At 40.7% G+C, this 24960-nt stretch overlaps 3 protein-coding genes across 4 annotated transcripts in view; 2 read left to right on the top strand and 1 right to left on the bottom strand.

The window, feature by feature from the left end:
- Positions 1-16052, top strand: part of LOC122541188 (zinc-binding protein A33-like) — an 18002-nt gene extending 1950 nt beyond the window's left edge. Inside the window, exons 2-6 of the mRNA XM_043677814.1 lie at positions 4-77; positions 371-604; positions 1458-1480; positions 4450-4565; positions 15418-16052. Of these exons, the coding sequence (XP_043533749.1) occupies positions 4-77; positions 371-604; positions 1458-1480; positions 4450-4565; positions 15418-15968 (998 nt within the window). The 3' untranslated portion in view covers positions 15969-16052. The remainder of the gene's footprint in view (positions 1-3; positions 78-370; positions 605-1457; positions 1481-4449; positions 4566-15417) is intronic.
- The window catches only part of LOC122541545 (zinc-binding protein A33-like), a 267926-nt gene that overhangs the window by 78192 nt on the left and 164774 nt on the right, over positions 1-24960 (top strand). The window lies entirely within an intron of this gene.
- Positions 1-24960, bottom strand: part of LOC122541440 (zinc-binding protein A33-like) — a 206845-nt gene that overhangs the window by 45071 nt on the left and 136814 nt on the right. The gene's annotated exons all lie outside the window — the stretch shown is intronic.

Raw genomic sequence — 24960 nt, 5'->3', positions numbered from 1 at the left:
TAGATTCTCTCACAGGAGATCAGTCGGTTGAGCAAGAATCCGAAAAGACCTTGAAACAGAAGATTTCTGATCTTAAGGTGAGGCCTCCCTGTGCAGGATTCCTGGCATTGTAGCTAATTTTGTTCGGTTAATCGGGGGATATTTATGCTGTCGGACGGCCAGGAGCAAAGACGGTGAAATCTGCGGAGAGGGAAAGATGAAATGTTTAACCTGTTTCAGTTTTAGTATTATCAATTTAATATTCACTTATTCAGTATTTTATCATTTAAACAATTTATTCGGTAATTTATTCTGTCATCCAAGATGGCGCCGAAACAAAGCGACGTTATCCACTTTTAAATCTAATGCTGTTTCTCAATTCATATGGTAGGAACAGGCGAACAGTTTGGAGAAGCACATCAAATCCGAGTTCAGAGAATTGCACCAGATTCTCACTGAGAAAGAGCAGCGGTTACTCAGAGATCTCCGGGAAGAAGAGAAGATGATTGTAGAACCAATGGAGAAACACGTTCGAGAGATTCAGGATAGATTAAAATCTATTGAGGAAAAACGCTCAAGTTTGCAGACTCTCATGGAGCAAAACGACGTGCTGGCATTTCTGAAGGTGAGACAGTACCTTCCGGATCAGTTCAGTCAGACTTTGCAGAGTTTTAGAATAACTGATGGCAACTATGCAATTAATGTGACATTTACTGAAAAGAAAGAAACAGAATAAATCCGAATTTATGACCAGCACTGGACGATTTTCCTGTTATTGCTGAACTAATCGCTCTTAAACTCCTACAGAATCTCTGGAATACCTGGAATCTCGCGCGACTTAGAAGTATGATTTGAAAGCTGATGTGGAATTATTTTTTTTTGTTACATAATTTTCTGCTGAATTTCCCAATTTAGTTGAGATACATCTCAACGTTGTGTGTGTGTGTGTGCGTTGTGAATGAAGAATGAGAGTCACTGGCGTGTGAGACGAATTGTTATTGAGGCTTTCAGAATCTAACAGCATATAATCTAAATATCAAATGCTGCAGACCAGAAGGAAACAACTTGGTCTATCACGTCTGCACCCTTTTTGTAAAGGTTAAGCAATTAGTTGATATTTCGAGCGTTGGGCGAATTGGTTGGAAGGGGCAGTTGATTCCTTTTCCTTCTCGCCGAACCCTTCTAGAAAACGCTTGTTGAATCTGTTCCCTTCACTGTTCGCTATACTTTGTCTTGGGTAATGGAAAACTCCCTAACTTATCATTCTGTTGTCTAGATGATTGTTATACTTAATACACCATCCTCTCTGTTCCTGTTTTTTTTACGAATTGCATTATTTAGTTCACATTCTTCTTTTCAAAATGCGTCACTTTGTCCTTTCACGTTAAGATCCAACTTTTTGGTGTTCCGTCGTTTCAACCTATCTACTTCCTCCCGAATTCAGTTACCATTTTGCTCATTGTTGTCTTTCTTTTCAGGCATCATTTGGTCGGAAGAGAAGGTAAGATAATCTCAGTATTGAAACTTTATGGAAGTAATTTATTTGAAATATCTCAGAATTATGTTATGACTGCAGGAAACAAATTTCTTTCGTGCTTATTCTTCATAATTATTTCTTAAAAGCTTTTCTAGTTGAGTGAAAAGTATTCCATTCTGATTCACCCTTGTCTGTTTTCATGCAATAACAAGTGTGATTATGTAGAAACCCATTCTGAAAAAAGAAGTATTAAATGACATTGTAGATTGCACACAAAATACCATTTTCAAGGTCTGCAATGATCGCTTGCAAGCCACCGGCTGCCTGAGACATCGTTGCCTTTGGAATGTCCAGAGACCACTGACGAACCCGAGAAAATCGTAACCTAAATGATCACAGTTTTCTCTTTTTAAACTCTAATGTCACCATGATCTTAGAACGCAAAAAATTAAAAGTAAGCCACGCCAGCAGATATGAACACAGGCAAGGGAATAGATTTGAGAAGACTTATTTAAAAAAAGAGCGGTAAGTCGCGAGGTCGAAAGGTTTAAAAAGAAATTTTCACAACTTCATGCCTCAACTAGTGAAGGGCTCGCTGTCAACTGAGCAGTGGCTGAAATCAAAGATTTCTTAAGGCAACAAGGAGAAGATGGGTAGGCTTCCGGGAAAATTACGTTTCATTATGAGAAATAGAACACAATTGGCTGAGGAAACTCAGCAGGTCTGAAGAGAGAAGCAGTATTTTTTTGGAGTCTAATGTTATGTTCCTTTGAAATTTGTTGTTCACTTCCAGGTAATAACAGCTTCTAATATTTCAGCTTCGTTTTTTACATGCATTGATGTAAATTGCTTGTAAACTATTAACTGAGTAGGTGAAATGCTTACCTTCTGCTGTTTGGCATTCTGGTGTCTTTATTTCCAAGCCAGAAAATAGGTCTTATCCACTGTGACAGGTAAGCCCCTCATCAACACCGGATAGAAATGGAATTCACACCATGCAATTGGTACCATTCTGATCTACTCCAGTCATACAGTGAACTGGTTGTCAAGTGGTTGAAATTACTATGGCAGCATGTATTTTCAAATACATGCTTAAGTCTGGAACAATGAAGTGTGATCATGAAAATGCCAACTTTCATGCCAGCAAATGGTTGTTTATAAATTAGTAGACAAGCAGGGAGCTGGAAGAACACAGCAAGCTAAGCAGCATCAGGAGATGCAGAAGTCATTGTTTCAGGTGTAACCCTTCTTCAGGACTGGGGGGAGCTGAAGAAAAAGGGTGGTGGGGAAGTGGGATAGATGAAGTCAGATCGTACAACCTGGTTGGTCAATGGGAGGAATGAATCAGGTTGGTGACAGACGGAGGGGGATGGGCAGGTAGTTGGGAATAGGGTGGGAGATCATTTGAAATTGAGAACTCAGTGTTAAGTCCTCCGGGCTGTAGGGTTCCCAGGCAGAAGATAAGGTGTTATTCCTCAAATGAGAGCTGTGGAGCAGTCAGATACCTGTACAGCGACGGAAATAGATGCTTCAATTCAACTCGTCCTTGCCGACCAAATATCCTTGTTTAATCTAGTTCCATTTCCCAGCATTTGACCCATATCCCTCTGAATTTTCCTATTCATTTATCCATCCAAGTGCTATTTAAATGTTGTTTTTTTTACCAGCCTCCACTTCATCTGGCAGACTATTCCACACATGCACCATCAAGTTGTCCCTTAACTCCCTTTAGAATCTTTCCCCTCTCACCTTAAACCTATGCATTCTTGTTTTGGACTTCACCACCCTGTGGAAAAGACCTGGGCTATTCACTCTATCTATGCCCCTCATGATTTTATAAATTACTACAAGATCACCCCTCAGCCTCCAATGCTCAAAGGAAGACAACCCCAGCCTTTTCAGTCGCTCCCTAAACCTCAAAACCTCCAACTTTGGCAGCATCTTTATAAATCTTTTCAGAACCCTTTCAAGTTTCACAACACCCTTACATTCAGTTCAGATCTCCCTGCTATCGGAACATTCCAAAAGTGGCCTCACCAATGCCTTTACAGCTGCAACATGACCTCCCAACTCCAATACTCAGTGCATTGACCGATTCGGTCAGAAGTTATATGACATCAGTTTATAGTCCAACAATTTTATTTGAAATCACAAGCTTTCAGCACTGCTCCTTCATCAGGTGGTGACTTCAATGGTAGGACAATAAACTTGTGTCATGTGACTTCTGACTTAGTCTCCTCCAATCCAACACCGGCATTTCCACATCATGGCCGACCAATAAAGACAAGCAGATATGTATCTGGAAAGGCAAAGACAGATGAGGGATAGTCAACATGGCTTTGTGCGTGGGAAATCATGTCTCGCTAACTTAATTGAGTTTTTTTGGAGAAGTTACGGAGAGCATTATGAAGTTCAGTAAGATGTTCAACAAAATTCTGCATGGCAGACTGGTCAGCAAGGTCAGATCACATGGAATGCAGGGAGAATTAGCCATTTTGATACAAAACTGGTTCGAAGGGAGAAGACAGAAAGTGATAATGCAGATTGCTTTTCAGACTGGAGGCTTATGACCAGCAGTAAGCCACAAGTATCTCTATTGAGTCCACTTTATTTTTGTCATTTGTATAAAATGATTATTGAATTATATTTAGGCTGCACTTTGAAAGCACATTATGATGAGTCATGCAGTGTGATGTGAACACAAATGTTCCAAAGCAAAAAGCACAAATGTTCCCCACTGTGGCACAAACATCCCCAATATATAACAGTGCAGCAACTAACCTGTTATCAGGCTGAAAACATTTTCTTCCAATGAAATACCAATTTACCTGTTCCTTCTGTGTTGAAACGAGATTAAAATATCATTGTCACATTTGATGTAACATGAACAATGCTGAACGATTGGGATGTTTAGATAGATTGAACATTCATATAATTCATTTGATGTTCTAAAGAAAAATGAATTGACAACATCAATGGTTTAATATGTACAGGATAAGCGATGAAACTCCGCAAATCTCAACAGAAGCCACCACCCTGTCTGCTGGAAAGTTCAAAGGCCCTTTACAGTACGTGATATGGAGAGAAATGATAAACAGTATTGACCCAGGTAAACTTATAGATACAATCCCTTAATTACAAATCCAATTGTGCATGGACTAAAAAGACTGCAAATCTTCAGATTAAAAGCTCACATTCGATGGCTCCTACCGAACCTCATATTCTGTTGCTTTGGAAACTTGTGTATGAAACTCTTGGTATTATGGAACAAAGCAAATAACCTTTTTGTATTAGTCAAAGATTACAGCATGGATTTCCGGTTATGAAATTGCATTTACACAGCACTATGTTGAGTTTTGCTGAAGATGGTAAGATATTAATAGGCGACCTAGAGTCATAGTCATACAGATGTACAACATGGAAACAAACTCTTCAGTCCAATTCGTCCATGCTGACCAGATAGTCCAAACTAATGTCCCACTTACCACAACCGACCCATATCCCTCCAAATCCTACCAATCATATATCCATACAGATACCTTTTAAATGTTGCAATTGTACCAGCCTCCACCACTTCCTCTGGCAGGTCATTCCATACACGTACCACCTTCTTCATGAAAATGTTGTCCCTTAGGCCTCTTTTATATCTTTCCCTCTCACCCTAAACCTATGCCATCTAGTTCTGGACTCCCCCACCTCAGGGAAATGACTTTGGCTATTTATCCTGTCCATACCCCTCATGATTTTATAAACCTCTGTAAGGTCACCACTCAGCCTCCAATGCTCCAGTGAAAACAGCCTCCCACCTGTTCAACTTCTCCCGATAGCTCAAATCTTCCAACCCTGTCAACATCCTTGCAAATCTTTTCTGAATCCTTTCAAGTTTCACGACATAGGAAGCAGATCATATTTGCATGCAATATTCCAAAAGTGGCCTCACCAATGTCCTGCACAGCCTTAACGTAGCCTCCCAACTCCTGTACTCAATATTCTGACTAATAAAAGAACGCATAGATAACGTCGTCTTCACTATCTTATCTCGTTGCGACTCTACTTTCAGGAGCTATGAACCTGCACTCCAAGGTCTCTTTGTTCAGCAACACTCTCGAGAACCTTACCATTTAGTGTATAAGTCCTGCTAAGATTTGCTTTACCAAAATGCAGCACCTCGCATTTATCTAAATTAAACTCCATCTGCCACTCCTCAGCCTATTTGCCCATCTGATCAAGATCTCATTGCAATCTGAGATAACTTTCATTGTCCACTACACCTCCAATTTTGGTGTCATCTGCAAACTTACTAACTATACCTCTTATGCTCACAACCAAATCATTTATATAAGTGACGAAAAGAAGTGGACTCAATACCGATCCTTGTGACAATCCACTGGTCGCAGGCCTCAGTCTGAAAAACAACCCTCCCCCACCACCCTCTGCCTTCTACCTTTGAGCCAGTTCTGTATCCAAATGGCTAGTTCTCCCTGTATTCCATGAGATCCTACCTTGCTAATCAGTCTCCCATGGGGAACCTTGTCGATCACCTTACTGAAGTCCAATCTATCATCTATCACTCTGCCCTCATCAATCAATTTGTTACTTCTTCAAAACAGTCAATCAAGTTTGTAAGACATGATTTTCCACGCACAAAGCCTGTTGGTGATCCCTAATCAGTCCTTGTATTTCCAAGTACATGTAGATTCTGTCCCTCGGGATTCCCTCCAACAACTTGCCCACCAATGATGTCAGGCTGGCCAGTCCATAGTTCCCTGGCTTTTCTTTACCACCTTTCTGAAATAGTGGCACCACATTAGCCAACCTCCAATTTTCCAGCACCTCACCTGTGACTACCAATGATCCAAATATCTCAGCAAGGGGGCCAGCAATCATTTCCCTAGCTTCCAACAGAGCCCTTGGGTACACTTGATCAGGTCCTGGGGATTTATCCACTTTTATGCATTTCAAGACATCCAGCACTTCATCCTCTGTAATATGGACATTTTTCAAGATGGGACCATATATTTCCCTGCATTCTGTCTTCCATGTCCTTCTCAACAGTAAACACTGATGCAAAATACTCGTTTATTATATCCCCATCTCTTGTGGCTCCAGACGAAGACTGCCTTACTGATCTTTGGGAGCCCCTTTCTCTCCCTCGTTACCTTTATGTCCTCAATGTATTTATAAAAACCATTTGGATTCTCCTTAACTCTATTTGCCAAAGGTATATTATGTCCCCTTTTTGCCCTCCTGATTTCCCTCTTAAGCATACGCCTACTGCCTTTATAGTCTTCTAAGGATTCACTCGATTTATGCTGTCAATACCTGACATATTCTTTCGTCTTTCTCATAACCAAATTCTCTATTTCTCTAGTCACCCAACATATCCTACACCTGCCAGCCTTTCCTTTCACCCTAACAGGTATATACCATCTCTAGATTCCGTTATCGCATTTCTGAAGTCTTCCCATTTTCCAGCCATCCCCTTTACCTGAGAACACCTACCCCCAATAAGCTTTTGAAAGTTCTTGCCTAATACCTTCAAAGTTTGCCTTCCTCCAAATGAGAACTTCAACTTTTTGATCTGATCCATCCTTTTTCATCACTATTTTAAAACTAAAACATTGTGCAAAAAAGCACATCATTTTATAATCGTAATTCAGAACATTGGTCAGGGTGAGGATGTGTGCAGATAACGTTTGAAAGAGTCATTCTTTCCATTTGTCATGTATGTTTGCCTATTACAAATTATCTTAAATATCTGACTCATCGCTGCTTTATCTCATCTCATCTTTCAAAATTCAATTGAGCCTGATAAGAGTTTTGAATTACTGAAAACTCACTGTCTTACTCAGTCTTCTTTTCTCCAAACTGTGAATTTTAATCAGATTATTTTGCATTGACAGCTAGGTGAGCTTTTCCAATGAAGTCATTAATTATATCTAGAATACTTGTTTTCTGATATGTTTGCTCCTTTAAATAATATCCACAAGCAATATATTGATTCATCTGCCTGACTACTTTCACCAATCTGTTTCACCTAACCTAAATGTAGATTAATAGCACCTGTAATTAAACTTGAATTTATATTCCCTTGCCTTTCTTCCTGACTCACTGATCCCACAATGTAATTACTGTCGGGTTGCCCAATACATCGATTTTTCCTGCTCCTTGGATGCTGCCCGACCTGCTGTGCTTTTCCAGCACAGGAAAATCTAAACCCGGGACACAATAATATACTACCACAAGGTTTTAACTCAAACTAATAATACACTATAATCTTTAGAATTAATGTAATTTCGCACACCTTGTTCACAAAAACCTTTCAGATAGAATTGATAAGTTAACACAATCTCAAGTGAATGAGAAAATCTTCCAATAATTTCCCATTCCTGATGAATTGCAATGTGATGCTTCCACCTCAGAGAGTGTGACATAGTGCTTTTTTATATACCACCATTTTTACCTTGGATCACACAAGTGTCCTGCAGCACTGAGATTCTGTTGCCATCACGCATGTCCTACTGTGCTATCTCTATAAATCTGTCAGTTGTTTTACATTTCTTACTTTTGTTTACTATAGTCATTCAGCTATCTCAGGTATTTGCTGCTCACCTTGCGAAGATTTATGTGCATGATGTTTGACTAGCTGCAAGTGGGCACTCTCAGTGTTGTTAGGAAGCTAGTTTCACCAGTTTGAATCAGTGATAATGAAGAAACAGATTCACGTAATTGCAGAATGGTGATTTTGCATAAAGGACCAATTCAACCCATTGTGTCTTTCCACACTCTCAAATGATAGTATCATTCTTCTGTCCTTTCCCCAAAACCTTGGCTACTGTTTTTTATTCAAAATATCATCAGCTTCACTCTTGATCCTTCAATAGAAGCTGTCTCACCACACTTCAGAGAGTGCATTTCAAACATTAGCCTTCATCGTGTTAAACAAGATTTCACGTCACACTTGATTCCTTTACAAATTATTTTATGTCCATCTCACTCTCGACACAGTTGCAAGTGGAAACACTTTCTCCTTATGTACTCTAGCCAGCACCCTCATGGTTTTGAAAACATCTATCATTTGTCCTCTTAGCCTTCTGCTAACGCAGGAGAACTATTTCAACACGTCTAATAGTTCAACACCTCTCATACCAGCAGTTTCCCATCGCTTGATTCCTTCTTGTAACTCTGTTTTGAACTTTTACCAATGCCTCAACACCTTTTCTTTTTGTGCCACCTAGAACTGTGCACAATACTCGAGCTGAGTTCGGGCATGTGTTATTTAAAAGTTCAGTATCACCTTGTTGCACTTGAACCCTTTGTCACTCTTACTAAACTCCAGAATATGGCATAATTCACTAACTGATCTAATCAGCTGCCCTGCCACCATACAAAATGCATCATCTGCCGTGGCAGGATTCACCCTGGATCCCCACATTGTTACAATAAACAATAGACAATAGGTACAGGAATTTTGCCCTTCGAGCCAGCACCACCATTCATTATGATCATGGCTAATCATCCTCAATCAGTATCCTGTTCCTGCCTTATCTCAATAACCCTTGATTCCACTATCCTTGAGAGCTCTATCCAACTCTTTCTTAAATGAATCCAAAGACTGGGCCTCCACTGCCTTCTGGGGCAGAGCATTCTGCACAGCCACCACTCTCTGGGTGAAGAAGTTTCTCCTCATCTCTGTCCTAAATGGCCTACCCCTTATTTTTAAGCTGTGTCCTCTGGTTCGGGACTCACCCATCAGCAGAAGCATGTTTCCTGCCTCCAGAGTGTCCAATGCTTTAATAATCTTATACACCTCAATCAGATCCCCTCTCAATCTTCTAAACCCAAGAGTATACAAGCCCAGTTGCTCCAATATTTCAACATAAGATAGTCCCACCGTTCCAGGAATTGACCTCGTGAACCTATGCTGCACTCCCTCAATAGCCAGAACGTCTTTCCTCAAATTTGGAGACCAGAACTGCACACAATATTCCAGGTGTGGTCTCACCAGGGCCCTGTACAGCTACAGAAGAACCTCCTTGCTTCTATACTCAATCCCCCCTGTTATGAAGGCCAGCATGCTATTAGCCTTCTTCACTATCTGCTATACCTGCATGCTTGCCTTCATTGACTGGTGTACAAGAACACCCAGATCTCTTTGTACTGCCCCTTTACCTAACCTGACTCCATTTAGGTAGTAATCTGCCTTCCTGTTCTTGCCACCAAGGTGGATAACCATACATTTACCCACTTTAAACTGCATCTGCCATGCATCTGTCCACTCACCTAACCCTGTAATCTCCTACCATCCTCCTCACATTTCACCCTGCCACCCAACTTTGTATCATCAGCAAATTTGCTAGTGTTACTATTAAGACCATCTTCTATATCATTAATATATATTGTAAAAAGCTGTGGTCCCAGCACTGATCTCTGCGGCACCCCACTGGTCACTGCCTGCCATTCCAAAAGGGAGGCGTTTATCACTACTCTTTCTTTCCTGTCAGCTTACCAGTTTTCAATCGAAGTCAGTATTTTGCCCCCAATACCATGCGCCCTAATTTTGCTCACTAACCTCCTATGTGGAACTTTAACAAAGGCTTTCTGAAAGTCCAGGTACATTACATCCACTGGATCTCCCTTGTCCATCTTCAGAGTTACATCCTCAAAAAATTCCAGAAGATTAATCAAGCATGATTTCCCCTTCATAAATCCATGCTGACTCTGACCTATTCTGTTACTGCTATCCAGATGTGTCGTAATTTCATCCTTGTCTGTGGATTAACAGTCTGACTATTTTGCCACTAGGCCATCACTTCCCATTCAGGCAGATTCTACGTGTTCTTAGGCATCACAAATACGTAATTAGTTTTCCAGAATGTTTTTCAGAACATGCCACTTTGCAGGTCATTGTAGAAAAAAAGCTCAAAGCTCATCAGCAACATGTAAAGGAGCTAGATTAGGTAACTGCATTGAGTCAGTGGGTGTTTTTGAGGTTGCCAAGATATAAGATGTGCTTCGTTAGTTTCAGAAATCAGTCCAATGACAACAAATGTTTACATTCGATATATATTACTTGCATTTAGGTTTAGATGGCATGATTTCAAGTTGGTAGTTGACACAAAGATAGATGGAATTGTACACTCTAAAGAAAACAGAGGGGGGTAGAAACATATATCAATAGGTTATATTAGCAGCTAGAAACAAATGATAAACCGAAATAATACAGGAAAGTGCGAAATTAAGGATGTTAGCAGGAAATGTAAACAGCAATACAGACTATAATTGTATTGATTGGATTTTGGAGTAAGAGACAATTTGATTGAAAGGTATAAAATCATGAAGACTCCAGGTAGGGTAGGTTTTGACAGGATGTTTCCTCTAATGGGTGCAACTAGAATGAGAGGTTTTTACTTTAAAAATCATCATTCACTGAAAACTGATACTTCACAACTTATTTCTTCTCTTAGATATTTGTGAATGTTTGGAACGCTCGTGTTTAAAAGGTGAAATTGTGCAGAGCAGAATTAAGCTATGTCCCTGAATATTTTTAAGATTGAGTTAAGTAGATTCTTTTTAAGAAATTGCAGGTAAGTTTGCTAGCAACATTCAAGTGTTTCAGTACAGAGTACATTCCGATACTATGTGTAGTGAATTGAATTATCTGAAAGCTCAAAACCCTGATACTATGGTATTCAGGATTATGCCAATACAGAATGTGTAGTTAGTACATCAGGCTTATTTTAATCATTAAGCTGGTCCAACACCTATTGCCCATTTCAACCTCCCCTTGAGAATGTGGTGGTCAACTGCCCCCTTGAACCATTGTAAGCCATTTAATTTAAGTAGAAACATGATGGCATTAGGGAGAGCATTCCATGGTTTTGCCTCAGTGACACTGTAGATAGTTGCAATTGTTTCAGCCTTGTCCTTTCCACAGTGTGTTGGGCCCCCACATAATGAGAATTAAGAAACATGTGGACCCTAACCTTAAAACCCTTCCATTTCACTAATGTCCTTCAGGCACAGAAATCTGCCATCCTTACCTGCGCTGGCTGACATGTGACTCCAGTTCCACAGCAATGTGACTCCTGACTCCTGACTCCTAACTCCTAACTCCTTCCAGGCAACTGGGAATGGACAATAGATGCTCACATCCCACAAATGAATAACAATAAAATAAACATTAACTTTGAGATAACATCCAACATCCCATATTTTCTTCCCTGTGACCTACTGAACCTTGTCTGCCATTTGCAATTCATACACGTGATCATCCAAATCCAATTGTACAGTTGCAATTTTCAGACTTTCTCCAGTTAAATGATATTCATCTAGTCATCCTGCCAAAGTACATAAACTCATAGTTTCACACATTATATTCAATCAGCGAAAATATTAGCCAGTCATGTCAAATGCCCATACCACTCTGCAGACAGTTTTTGACTTCCTCACTGCTGTCAGGCCCACTTACTTTTGTTTTTGTTATCCAGAAGCCAGATGATAGTAGATTTTAATTTCTCAAATCTAACTGCTATGACTCACTGACATAGCGCACTTGAAATCAAGTCACACCTTTCCCAGAGATATCACAAAACTTAAGGATTTTATAGCAATTAGAAACAAAAATACAGGATTATCAGTCCAAGCTTGTACTTGACAAGCTATTACTGACTAAAAGTAATTAGATTCTGGCTACATGGAGTAAGTTATAAACTGTCATAGAATGTAGAACATAGAACCTTATAGGGCAGTACAGGCCCTTCGATCCCCAATGTTGTGCTGCCCTGGGGAACCAATCTGAAGCCCATCTATCATACTCTGTTTCATTTTCACCCATATGTTTAGCCAATGACCATTTAAATGCCCTTAAAGTTAGTGAGTCTACTACTGCTGCAAGCAGTGAATTGCACGTCCCTCCTATGCTTGGAGTAAAGAAACTACCTCTGACATCTCTCCTATATCTATCACCTCTCAATTTAAAGCCATGTCCCCTCGTGCTAGCTATCCCCATCTGAGGAAAAAGCTTTCACTGTCCGCCTTATCTAATCCTCTGATTATCTTATATGGCTCAATAAAGTCACCTGTCAACCTTCTTCTTTCTTTCAAATTCCTCAGCCTTTCCTAGTAGTCCTTCCCTCCATACCAGGCAACATCCGAGCAAATCTCCTCTGAAACCTTTCCAAAGCTTACACATCCTTTCTATAATGAGGTGACCAGAACTGTATGCAATACTCCAAGTGCCGCTGGACTAGAGTTTTGTACAGCTGCAGCATGACTTGGTGGCTCTGATGCTCACTCCCTCGATCAATAAAAGCTAACACACAGTATGCCTTCTTTAAAAAGCATGCAACAGTACAAACAGAAACTCACATCTTATGAAATGGGCCACACGCACACGCACACAGAACTGGGAAAGAAGTTAGTAAATCTTTGCTCACGACTGTTTTGTTGGTTCTTTCTGATCAGTAGTTTTCTTTTTGAATGTCCTTGAATGCTTCCATTGGTTTGCAAGATTCAGAGGCGATGTGGTTAATTTATAAGAGGTGTCTGAAGAATCAAGTTAGAGTAACAACCATCAGAAAGACAATTTGATTTCTTCTGGTCTGAACTGGGTTTTGACTGCAGAGAATGGAGAGTGCTCATGATTTGGTGGAAATATGATCACTTCTCTCTATCGTGTTTTGAGCCATAATTTGTTCAGTTACCTGAGAATCAATTACATGGCTGTCCTCAAGCAAAAGATCATAGAACAATCAAACCATTTTGTAACCAGAACTCCATGTGAGTACAGAAACCCAAGGCTCCGGTTCTTCTGCAAAATAAACTTCAATTGCTGCATTTTCCAACACCTGTTAAAGGGTTCTTGCTACAACTGTCAGGTTACTTGCTCTTTGAAACATACAGCATCCCTGTTCCAATAATTATGCTCCCTCGTTCCCCACTTCTGGCCTCTGATACCAACTCTCATCATCCATTTGCCGTTATTCCCTAAACTCCTTTGCCTTGACTCCAACTTCTTCTGTCTTTTCTGTTGCTCTCCCCATCCACTCCCTCTTCTTTCAGTGTGTTGCAACACAAGGAAACTAAGCCAAACTAAATTTAACTCATTAGCATTTGAAATCGCAACACAGTAAAATTAAAATATTTAATAACCCTAAAATTGCCCAATTGTGCCTAATAAGACTTTATACATAACAGGTATCAGACACCAGGATTATAAGGTCAGTAAAGATTTACAAGGATGTTGTTTGCTTTGGAGGGTTTGAGCTATAAGGAGATGCTGGGGATATATTTTTCAGGAGTCGGGGGAGGGGAGGAGAGTGACCTTCTGGAGGTTTATAAAATCATAAGGGGCATGAATAGGATGAATAGCCAAGGTCTTTTTTTTCCCCCCAGAACAAGGAAATCCAAACTAGAGACCATAGGATAAAGCTGAGAGGGGTAAGATTTAAAAGGGATAGAAGGAGCAACGTTTTCATGCAGAGGATGGTGGATTGAAATAATGAGCTGCTAGAGACAATAGTGGAGCCTGGGGCATCAAGGGTACATGAATAGGAAGGGTTTAGAGGGATATCAGCCAAATGTTGGCAATGGGACTATATTAATTTAGGAAATCTGGTCTATATGGACAAATTAGACCAAAGGGTATGTTTCCATGTCGTATAACTCAATGACTCTACTCTCATTTTCTCCTTCCTTACAATCCATATTCATCCACTCACTTCTTCACACACACACACAAACACACTTGTCTTTTCTGTTAAGTTGTACCACTTCTATCGCCCAGTAGCTCTGCATCAATCTTCACCCCTGACTGATTGATTTTCTCCCTGCACATCTCTTCCATTCCTCTTACTTTTCACATACTGAATATTCTTGCCTATTTCTGCTTTGGATATCCCCTGATTCTTTATACTATCTGTTCCCTTCACCATCCAACTCACACCTTACCTTAGTGCCCTGTATACTTTCTTCATTATCTGTTCTACTTCTGTCTTCCAAATAGTGCTCTACCTCTGTCTCAAAATCACATTAGCTCTCTTTTCTCCTATTTACTGTTGCTCCCGCCCAATTTTTCTTTCTTCCCTTCCTTCCCCTCACCGTCCTCTGCTCTCTCTCTCTTCCTTTCTTTTGAACCTTCTTTTCATTCTGCAGATCCTCTTCACTTCCCCTCTGGGTCTTTTCCGATGTTATGTTCTTCGTTTTACCTCTTCTTCAAATGCTGTCACTCTCCTTGTCACCTCTATTATTTCTTTCATCAATGTTCCATCATGCTCTTTGGCCCTCTGTTCAGTAGTTTTCACTTCTGAGCCAAATGTTTTCCCAACAACACCCTTCATCCTGTGCTTCCTCCAATCTGGCACACTTTCAAGCATTCAGCATTGTGCACTCTAATTCTTTCCCTACTGCCATGCACTGACCCTCCGGCCTACTTCCTTAGTTTTCTTCTAACTTCATGCTATCTCTCTTTCTACTTTCATGCTTTGTCTCTCCTTTACTCCTACTTTCCTTTTCTCCTTCTGCCATCCTGCTTATTGTCTCACCTCTTTTCGCTTTCAATACCCGATCACAAAGGTTCACATTCCGCACACTTCTTGCCCTCCTTGCTAGTTCTGCCTCCAGATAATTTTAACCAACCTGTTCAGGCATGCTATTACACACATATGGAAGAAATAAGACTTGAACCCAGGCCTGCTATTTCAGAGGTAGGGACACTCCCACTGTGCCTCAAGAACCAACACAGTTCCACCTCAACTCACTCCCAACTGACTGACAACAGGTGATCCCCTTACTGAATTAATCTCAACTCCTCAGTGACCAATTCCTTCCTATGGTCACTTTCTCCTAGTACCATGTATAACTTTCTTTATTCTCTTCTTACCCCTTTTCCACCTTTATCCTACCTCCAACCCTAAATTGCCCACTGTCACTGACAGTGTTATTTCCACATTTTTTTCCAGCTCCAGCCTCTCTCACTTTGGATCCAAACACTGCGAATCCCCGGCTAATCCTGTCTGAGGACCAGACCATGGTGCGACTTGGAGACAACGAACAGGCGATTCCGTACACCAGTGAGAGATTTGACTACTGGTACTCTGCCCTGGGATCAGAAGGATTCACATCAGGGAGATGTTACTGGGAAGTGAAGGTTAAAAACAAGAGTGAGTGGGAAATTGGAGTGGTTCGAGAGTCAGCTGGTAGAAAGGGGAAAATAGATTCCTGCCCTGTGAATGGTTACTGGACAGTATGGCTGAGAGCAGGGAAAATATATTTTGCGACCTCTACCCGCTCTGACGCCCTGAACGGCCTATCTCTGAATCCCCAAAAGATAGGTATCTTTCTGGATTATGAGGGTGGACAGGTGTCATTTTACAATGCGGATAACATGTCCCATATCCACACTTTCACCCACACTTTCACTGAGAAGATATTTCCATACTTTTGTCCGGGAATGAATACCAATGGAGAAAATTCTGCACCGCTGGTAATCTGTGGCATTAAAAAGTGCTAATGTCTCCCTACCAGTTTCAGACTAATACAGTGGGACTCTTTCAAAGGTGGAGAGAGAGAAGAAAGAAGAAAATAAGATCTATATCAGAACGATCAAGTGTCCAACATTGCACATGATTCCATGTTTGAACACATTTGTAAATAAACCCGAGGTGTGCTGAGAATAATATTGATTACAAACTTAAGACTGTCAGTCACCTCACAGATGGATACATTTTGATACATTGGAAGGAGGATATATTAAAATATTCTGCTGTGCTATTCTATACCACTAAAACATATGCAAGCAAATGAACTGAAAGTAGCCATGTCCAATGCGAGTGGCAAGGTTTAGAAGGCGAGGCCGTAATGGTGAGCATAGTCGATAAAGGAAATATATCTGGAATATTTTCTTCATTTTTTTCATCATAGGCACACTTGTACAGTCAACTTGATGAAGTGACCAGGAAAGTTGACGAGGGCAGGGCAATAGACATACACTATATGGATTTCAGTAAGGCCTTTGACAAGGTTCCACATGGTAGGCTGCTCTGGAAGGTTAAATCACATGGAACCCAGGGGGAGCTGGCAAATTGGATGCAAAATTGGCTTGATGGTAGGAAGCAGAAGGTAATAGTAGAAGGATGCTTGTTAGACTGGAGACCTGTGACTAGTAGAGTGCCTCATGGCCGCTGTTGGGCTGTTGCTGTTTGTTACCTATATCAATGATTTGAATGAGAATGTACAAGGCATGATTAGTAAGTTTGCAGATGACACTAAATTACACGGTAACACGGACAGTGAGGATGTTTCTCAGAATTTGCATCAGCTTGGAATTGGGCAGAGAAATGGCAAATGATATTTAAATTAGATATGTGTGAGATCTTGCATTTTGGAAAGTCAAATCAAGCAAGAAGTTTCATGGTGAATAATAGGGCCTTCAGGATTGTAGTGGAACAAAGCGACCTTGGAGTTCAGGTCATGGTTCTCTGTAAATGCAGTTACAGATAGACAGGGCAATGAAGAAGGCTTTTGACACCTTTGATTTTTATCAGTCAGGCCACTGAGTATAGAAGTTGGGAAGTTATGTTGCAACAATGCAGAACATTCGTGAAGTCACACTTGGAGTATTATGTTCAGTTTTGATCACCTTGTTATCGGAAGGATGGTGTTAAGCTGGAAAGGGTGCAGAAGATATATACAAGGATGTTGTCTGGATTCTACGGCCTGAGTTATAGGGAGAGGTTGGACAAGCTGTGCCTTCTTCTTTAGAGCATAGGAGACTGAGGGGATCTGAAAGAAATATATAAAATCATGAGAGACATGGATAGGGTGAATGCATCCAGTCATTTTCCCAGGGTTTGTGAATCGAAGAATAGAGGGCATCAGTTTAAGCTTAGAGGGGAAAGACTAAAAGGGAACCTGAGGGGCAACATTTTTACATGGGGGATGGTACACATATAAAATCTGCTGACAGCAGAAGTTGATGGGGTGGGTGCATGAACAACATTTAAAAGACATTTGGACAAATACAGGGGTAGGAAAGGATTAGAAGGGTATGGGCCAAGTGCAAGGAAATCAGTATAGCATGGTTGGTCATTTTGGTTGGCATGGAACAGTTTGGACAAAGGGCTTATCTTCGTACTGTTGTAGGACTCTATGGCTCTATAATTCTAACTTCGATCAGCAAATCACCAGTATAGAGGCACAGTCAGTGAACTGAACTTAAAAATGAATCTACAAGATCAGATCATGACAAAATAATCACCGATATGTCTTGTAACATTCAATAAGACTCAGTAAAGATTAACCACATTTAGAAAGGCAGACATTTTGAGAATGGCTATTTTGGGATCCATCATCTATTTATCACCCTGGCATCTGCCTGTATCCACATATTTGTGGTGTATGGCATAAAATGGTTATGACTATGCTATTGATTTATTGTGATGGAAATCCAGAGGTCTGCCCAAATTGATCACTTTCCTGTAGTTACTGTTGCTACAGGCTTAAGTTTACTCAACAGGGCAACTGTTATCACCATGCAGGCAGTTGAGCTGTGTGTGCTGAAACATGCAAACCAGGATTTGGTAGATACAAGGAAATCCTGAGTACTGAGAATCATTATGAAGGTCCAAGGATGATTAATAAGGTTGCTGATGAACATTGACATGATGTGCTACTGTTCACAAGCTAATTGTATAACCACTTGATGCCTAATTATTAACATAACTGGATATATTTGTAACAATTGACATTGTGTTTGGTCTATAATCAACTAGGATGATCTGGTATAAAGGTGTAAATAATGTATGATTTCCTTTGATCAGCGGAGAAGTGCATGGTTACCGCAGTGATTTACTTACACTGATGTAAAATAAATCATTTGGTGATTGGAACGGACCTGGGTATTGAGTAATTTGTCTTAAGTCATTCATTCTAACGAATTGGTGGTCTGAGCAGGCTGATGATGGTCATCTATCAATGATGGAGGATTGAGTAAGTACATTTTACTCCTAATTGATCAGGATTAAAACTGATCACAGGACTAATTAGTGTTCAGTGATTGAGAACTGGATCTGTTTTCATAAAGAAAAAGACCTGATCGAACATTACCTTGGGTCACAAAATGTATGAGAAACGTTCTTTGGAATTGGCTAAATGTCATGAAGAGAAGGCTCATTAACGTAAATTTACTTAAATATTTATTAAGTAAATAAAAAGTGAGAAAGAAAGGAGAAAATAGCAAAAAGCCCGATGCCCTTCACCAGTCAGGGACTCCTTGATTGATGCCTGGTCTAGAGGCTTAGGTTTGTTCCTGGCACCATTTGTGTTCATGGTCAGAGGGGAGGTCCAACGATTTGTAATGATACTCTCTCCCTTATATAGGTTTGAACTGCAAGTATAGAAAAGCAAGTTGATTATGCCATTGTCGGCATGGACAGAAATGTGCGTAACCTATCACAGGACTTATTCCAGGCCCGGGAACTGTCGAATATCATCATCAATTAGCAATTTTTGAGAAGATTTTTAGCTCAGGTTGATGATAAGTATGTAAGTTAGCTCACTGAGCCGAAAGATTTGTTTTCAGGCATTTTGTCACGATACTATGTAACATCATCAGTGAGAGTCTCCTTTGAAGTGCTGGTGGTATGTCCCGCCTCTCTATTTATAGGTCTTGGTTTCTTAAGGTGGGTAATGTCATTTCTGGTTCTGGTTTTCAAGGAAAGTTAGATAGGATATACATCTATGTGCTTATTGATGGAGTTCTGGTTAGAATGCCATGCCTCTAAGAATTCTCATGCGTCAGTTACCACCTTGAGAGTGTGGTGCTGAGAAAGCATAACAGGGCAGGCAGAACAAAGACATGCACGAGAAACATTTATTATTTCTCTATAAATAGAGAGGTGGGACATACCACCAGCACTTCATCGGAGATTCTCACAATGACGTTACCTAGTATGGTGTTGAAATGTCTGAAAGCAAACTTTTCAGCTCAGCGAGCTAACTTACATTCCTATCATTATCAATTTTAACCCATTCTATCGATACATCAAATGGTTGCAGGTAGTTTGTTTAGACGTTAAGAACTGCTATCATGCATCATTTAGAGTACATATCATAATGCTGTGATTAGTATTGTGACACAATTGTGACCATTAGTCAATGAAGTAACAATTTTCTACAAGTCAGGCAGGACAGGAAAGATGGCCGCTGAGTAGATCAGACTCTAACAGCATGCAACAAGTTGTATCAGGCCCTAAAAGATTGCATCAGACTTGGAGCAATGGTTTGCTACAACTCATCAAACAGTTCCCAGCATAGATCTCACGACACCATCACTACTCGAGTACAGCTTATTAAAAAGGTAGAGCTCCGGTGGGTCAAATGTTTAAGCTATAGGGAATGAAGAAATAGACTGGGGCAATTATCCCTGGAGCGTTGGAGGCTGAGGAGTGACCTGATTAAAGATTATAAAATCAGGAGGCACGTGCATAGGCTAAATAGACAAGGTCTTTTCCCTGGGGTGGGGGAGCCCAAACCTAGATGTCATTAGTTTAATGTGAGAGGGGAAAGATTTAAAAGGTATCTATGGGACAACATTTCCATGCAGAGGGTGGTGATTGCATGAATGAGATGCCAGAGGAAGTGATAGAGGCTGGTACAATTACAACATTTAAAAGGCACCTGGATAGTTATATGAATACCAAGGGTTTAGAGGGATATGGGCTAAGTGTTGGAAAATGTGACTAGATTAGGTTAGTATTTGTGATCAGCATGGACGTGTTGGGCCAAAGGATTTGTTTTCATGTTGTACATCTCTATGACACGAAGCGTTGCAAGCTGGGAACAAGGAGCCTTTCAATAACAAAAAGCAGCAAGTGCCGGAGACATTCAGCAGGCCGAGAAACACTTTTGGAGAGAAAAATGAAATCAAGAAATAGTTGGAGGCACTGTATGCTGCGAAGGCCATCGGACCTGATATCATGCCAGAAACAATGCTGCAGGAATTACCGTGCTCTTGTCAAGCTGTTCGCAAAGTTACCCAGTTAGTTCCCTCACCCCAGGGAAAAGACCTTGTCTATTTACCCCACACACGTGCCTTCTGATTTTATAAACTTCTTTCATGCCAGTTACTGCCTTATCAGTCTACTCTTGATCGTCAGTAAACTGATGGAAGATGCCACCTACAGTGCGAGGAAGTAGCACATGTTCACTGACCCTCAGTTTGGTATTCACCAGGGCCAAGTAACTTCTGATGTAGGTTCTTTTAGATGATACTTTAATGTCTCATGTTGTCCACGGTTGTCTCCCACACATTTCTCTTGAATACTTACTCATCCTGAATTGATGGGCGATGCATCTTGAGGTGTGAATCAATGGACTTGAGATCCCTGATGCAGGGAGATTTAGAGATGTATTACATTTCTGACAATAAACTTTACTACCTCAAGCATCTTCCATAAGACCATAAGATCACAAAACATAAGGGCATTCAGCCCATCGAGCCTGCTCCACCATTGAATCATGGCTGAATCGTTTCTCAATCCCATTTTCTCGCTCTCTCCCCATAACCCTTGATCCCCTTTACAGTCAGGAACCTATCTATATCTATCTTAAATGTATTTAATGACGTGGCCTCCACAGCCTACTGTGACAGTGAATTCCATAGATTCATCCCTCGCTGGCTGAAGGAGTTTCTCCTCATCTCCATTCTAAAAGGTCTTCCCTTTACTCTAAGGCTGTGCCCTCGGGTCTTAGTCTCTCCTACAAATGGAAACATCTCCCAACATCCACTCTGTCCAGACCATTCAGTATTCTGTAAGTTTCAATTAGATTCCCTCTCATCCTTCCAAACTCCACCAAGAATAGACCCGGAGTCTTCAAACATTCCTATTATGTTAAGCTTTTCATTCCTGGGGCCATTCTTGTGAACCTTCTCTGGACACGGTGCAGGGACAGTACATCCTTCCTGAGATGTGGGGCCCAAAATAGTTCACAACACTCCAGTGGTGGTCTGATAAGAGTCTTATAGAGCCTCAAAAGTAGACCCCTGAATTTATATTCAACGCGTCTCAAAATAAATGCCAACATTGCATTTGCCTTCCTAACTACTGATCCAACCTGCAAGTTTACTTTGAGATAATCCCGTATTAGAACTCCCAAGTCTCTTTGTACTTCAGACTTCTAACAAAAACCTTTAGATAGAGCTTGAGATTGGAAAGGAGCAATATAAATGCAATTCATTCTGCCTTACAAATAATATTGAACTTCATAGGACTAAACCCTGTCAGGATTTTCTTTTATTTTCGATGTTGTTGTCCAAACTGCCTCTTTCCTGTTTATAAATACTACGTAGTTCTCCCATTTAGAAAATCGTCCATGCTTCTATTCTTCTTGCCAAAGTGTGCAACTTCTCACTTTTCCAGTTATATTCTGTCTTCAAATGAACAACCAAATGCATTTTGTATTATTAACTGTCCATATCAATTTCCCAATCGCTGATTTTATAATCTGTCCACATGGAAGCAAATTCTATGTTCTAACCACTATCTGAGAGAAGAAATTCATCTGTTAGAAAGAAAACAATCTAAAGCTTCTGATGGTCAGTTTTTTTTGTTTCCAGTGTTAGTGTCCTTAGAATAGTCTAGGTCTCTATCCTGAGGTTCATAGAAGGCACAATGCATCAACAGAAAAATATTTGGAGAATCATTAGAGATCAGATCGGCACAGAAGGAACCTTTTGATGATGAATACCATCTCTCACGTAAGAGCAGATGTAGCTTAGAAGTCATGTTCATGTCTATAATTCAATACATAAGAAAAAGCCTTACAATTGATGTGGTCTAGAGAGATATTTTCCAGCTGGAGTGAAGGAGTGACTGAATGTGTGATGTAGGTTGTTTCAAATGTGACTTAGCTGAACCATAGACTGCATTTTCAGTTGAACTTAAGCAATAACATGAACTGATGATCCAGAGTAACACTTCTCACTTACCCAACATTTCTAAACCAATTCTTCAGATCACTGATTTCATTGGCGTATTCAAGATCACTCCAGAAATGCTTTGCATTCCTTAGATATAACAGTGCGCAGCCATCATTGATAACTTCAATTTAAGATAGAGCTTGAGATGCGAAATGAGCAATATAAATGCAATTCATTCTGCCTTACAAAAAGAATAGAACTTCATCAGTTCAAACCCAGTCAGGACGTTTCTTTTAATTTTGGCACTGTCGTCCAAACTATTGCTTTCTTCTTTATAACTACTGTGTAGTTGACATTGAGTAACTCCAATATGAACACAATACAATTCTGGATGGGGATATGACACCATATTTCATAAGTGAATATGTATTCATATTGCTGTGATTCTGTTCGCCGAGCTGAAAGTTTTTGTTGCAAACGTTTCGTCCCCTGTCTATATAGGACAAACAGGAAGACAGCTAACGATCCGCATCCACGAACATCAACTAGCCACGAAACGACACGACCAGCTATCCCTAGTAGCCACACACGCAGACGACAAGCAACATGAACTTGACTGGGACAACATTACCATTATAGGGCAAGCGAAACAAAGAACAGCCAGGGAATTCCTAGAAGCTTGGCATACATCCACAAACTCCATCATCAAACACATAGACCTGGACCCAATATACCGGCCACTACAGCGGACAGCTGAAACTGACAACCGGAAGCAGCAAGGACAGGCCACTATAAATGCCGGAGGAAACACCACAGAAGCGCTTCACAGGAGGCTCCCAAGCACTGAGGATGTCACCTAGACAGGGGACGAAATGTTTGCAACAAAAACTTCCAGCTCGGTGAACAGAACCACAGCAACGAGCACCCGAGCTACAAATCTTCTCACAAACGTTGAATGTATTCATATTTGGCAGTGTGTTCAGTCTGCAGCAAAGAACATCATCTACATCTCCCCATTTCTTCTTCTCCCTGGCTCTCGTTTTTCCTTCTAAACTGACAATTCTCCATGTAACATTGAATTCCTTCACATGATCATTAAATGTGACCCCTGATATTGTTGGTTGTCTAGATTTCCTTTCCTTTCATTGTCATATACACATAGACAAAAACGTACTGCAGGTTATTATTTTACTTTGTGTTGATGCTTGATTTTGCAAACATGACGTAAATGATGGTATGCAAATATTATAACATGAAAATAGGAATATGTTCCCAATGTTGGAACTTGCATCGCTTCCTGAAACAAATTCATAACAGTTTATCTGTTCACTGGTTTAACTGCTGTGTTCAAAGAACCTGCATTCCTCATAGCACAGCAGTCGATGTATTTCGAAAATACTCTTGTTATAAAGAGTCTAGGAAATTGTGTGCTTAACAGCATTTTCAAATTTGTGGACACTGGAGCAGTCCAAGTCAAAACCTAACAATATTCAGATAACATTCAGACTTGGTATAATGAGAATTTTGAACTAATGAGAATATGACTACTGACCATTTAAATATTCAGTACCATTATGAAAAATATCAACAAATTAATTGGCAAGAGATCATAGAATCTCTCCAGTGTAGAAGCAGACTATTTAGCCCAAGAATTCCATACCAATTCTCGGGAGAGCCATCCAGAGTCACTCTCCTCCTCTATCCCTGTAACGCTAATCCACATAACCTACACATCCCTGGCCACCGTAGGCAATTTAGCATGGCCAATCCTCTTAACTGTCACACCTTTGGACTGTGGAGGAAACAGGAGCTCTCAGAAGAAGCCCGCATAAACACAGGGTAAATATGCAAACTCCACACAGTCACTCATACTGGGAGGTGAACCCCGGTCCCTGTGAGCGAGCATGGTGCCCCACAGCTCCAACAAGTCAGTAACTATGTGGTAAAACAAACACTGTGAGTACTGTAGATATGAAATGAAAGCAAAAATACTGTAGGTCTCTCAGCATTTTAAGAAAGAAAGCAGAATGAACGTTTCGAGGACAGGATCTTCATCAGAATGATCATTATGTTTGAAACCATTTACAAAACAACACAGCTCATTTGATTGGCACCTCATCCGTGCATTGGAAAACATGTGCACCAATTATCTTCCACACTTGCGAACTCTAACACCTAGAAGGACAAGGGGCAGAAAATGCATACAATTATCAACATCTGTAAGTTGCCATTTAAGCTTTGCCACTCTGACTTGAGATGCAGTTTATTCAAAGACTCCTTTGTGAAAACCATGGACTCCCTCACTTATAGCACTTGGGCGTCTCTGCTTGCCAACTCCCAAATTCCCAACTCCCCCTCCCACTCTGCCGAGAACATGGGGGTCCTGGGCCTCCTCCGCTGCCACTCCCTCACCACCCGATGCTTGGAGGAAGAATACCTCATCTTCCGCCACGGAACACTTTAACTCCATGGCATCAATGTGGATTTCACTAGTTTCCTCATTTCCCCTTCCCCCACCTCACCCGAGCTCCAACCTTCCAGCTCAGCACCGCCCTCATGACCTGTCCTACCTGTCTATCTTCCC

This window comes from Chiloscyllium plagiosum, chromosome 37 (genome assembly GCF_004010195.1).
Source record: "Chiloscyllium plagiosum isolate BGI_BamShark_2017 chromosome 37, ASM401019v2, whole genome shotgun sequence".
Classification (NCBI taxonomy): Eukaryota; Metazoa; Chordata; class Chondrichthyes; order Orectolobiformes; family Hemiscylliidae; genus Chiloscyllium; species Chiloscyllium plagiosum.
Note: the sequence above shows the minus strand (reverse complement) of the source record. Positions and strands in the feature narration are given on the sequence as shown.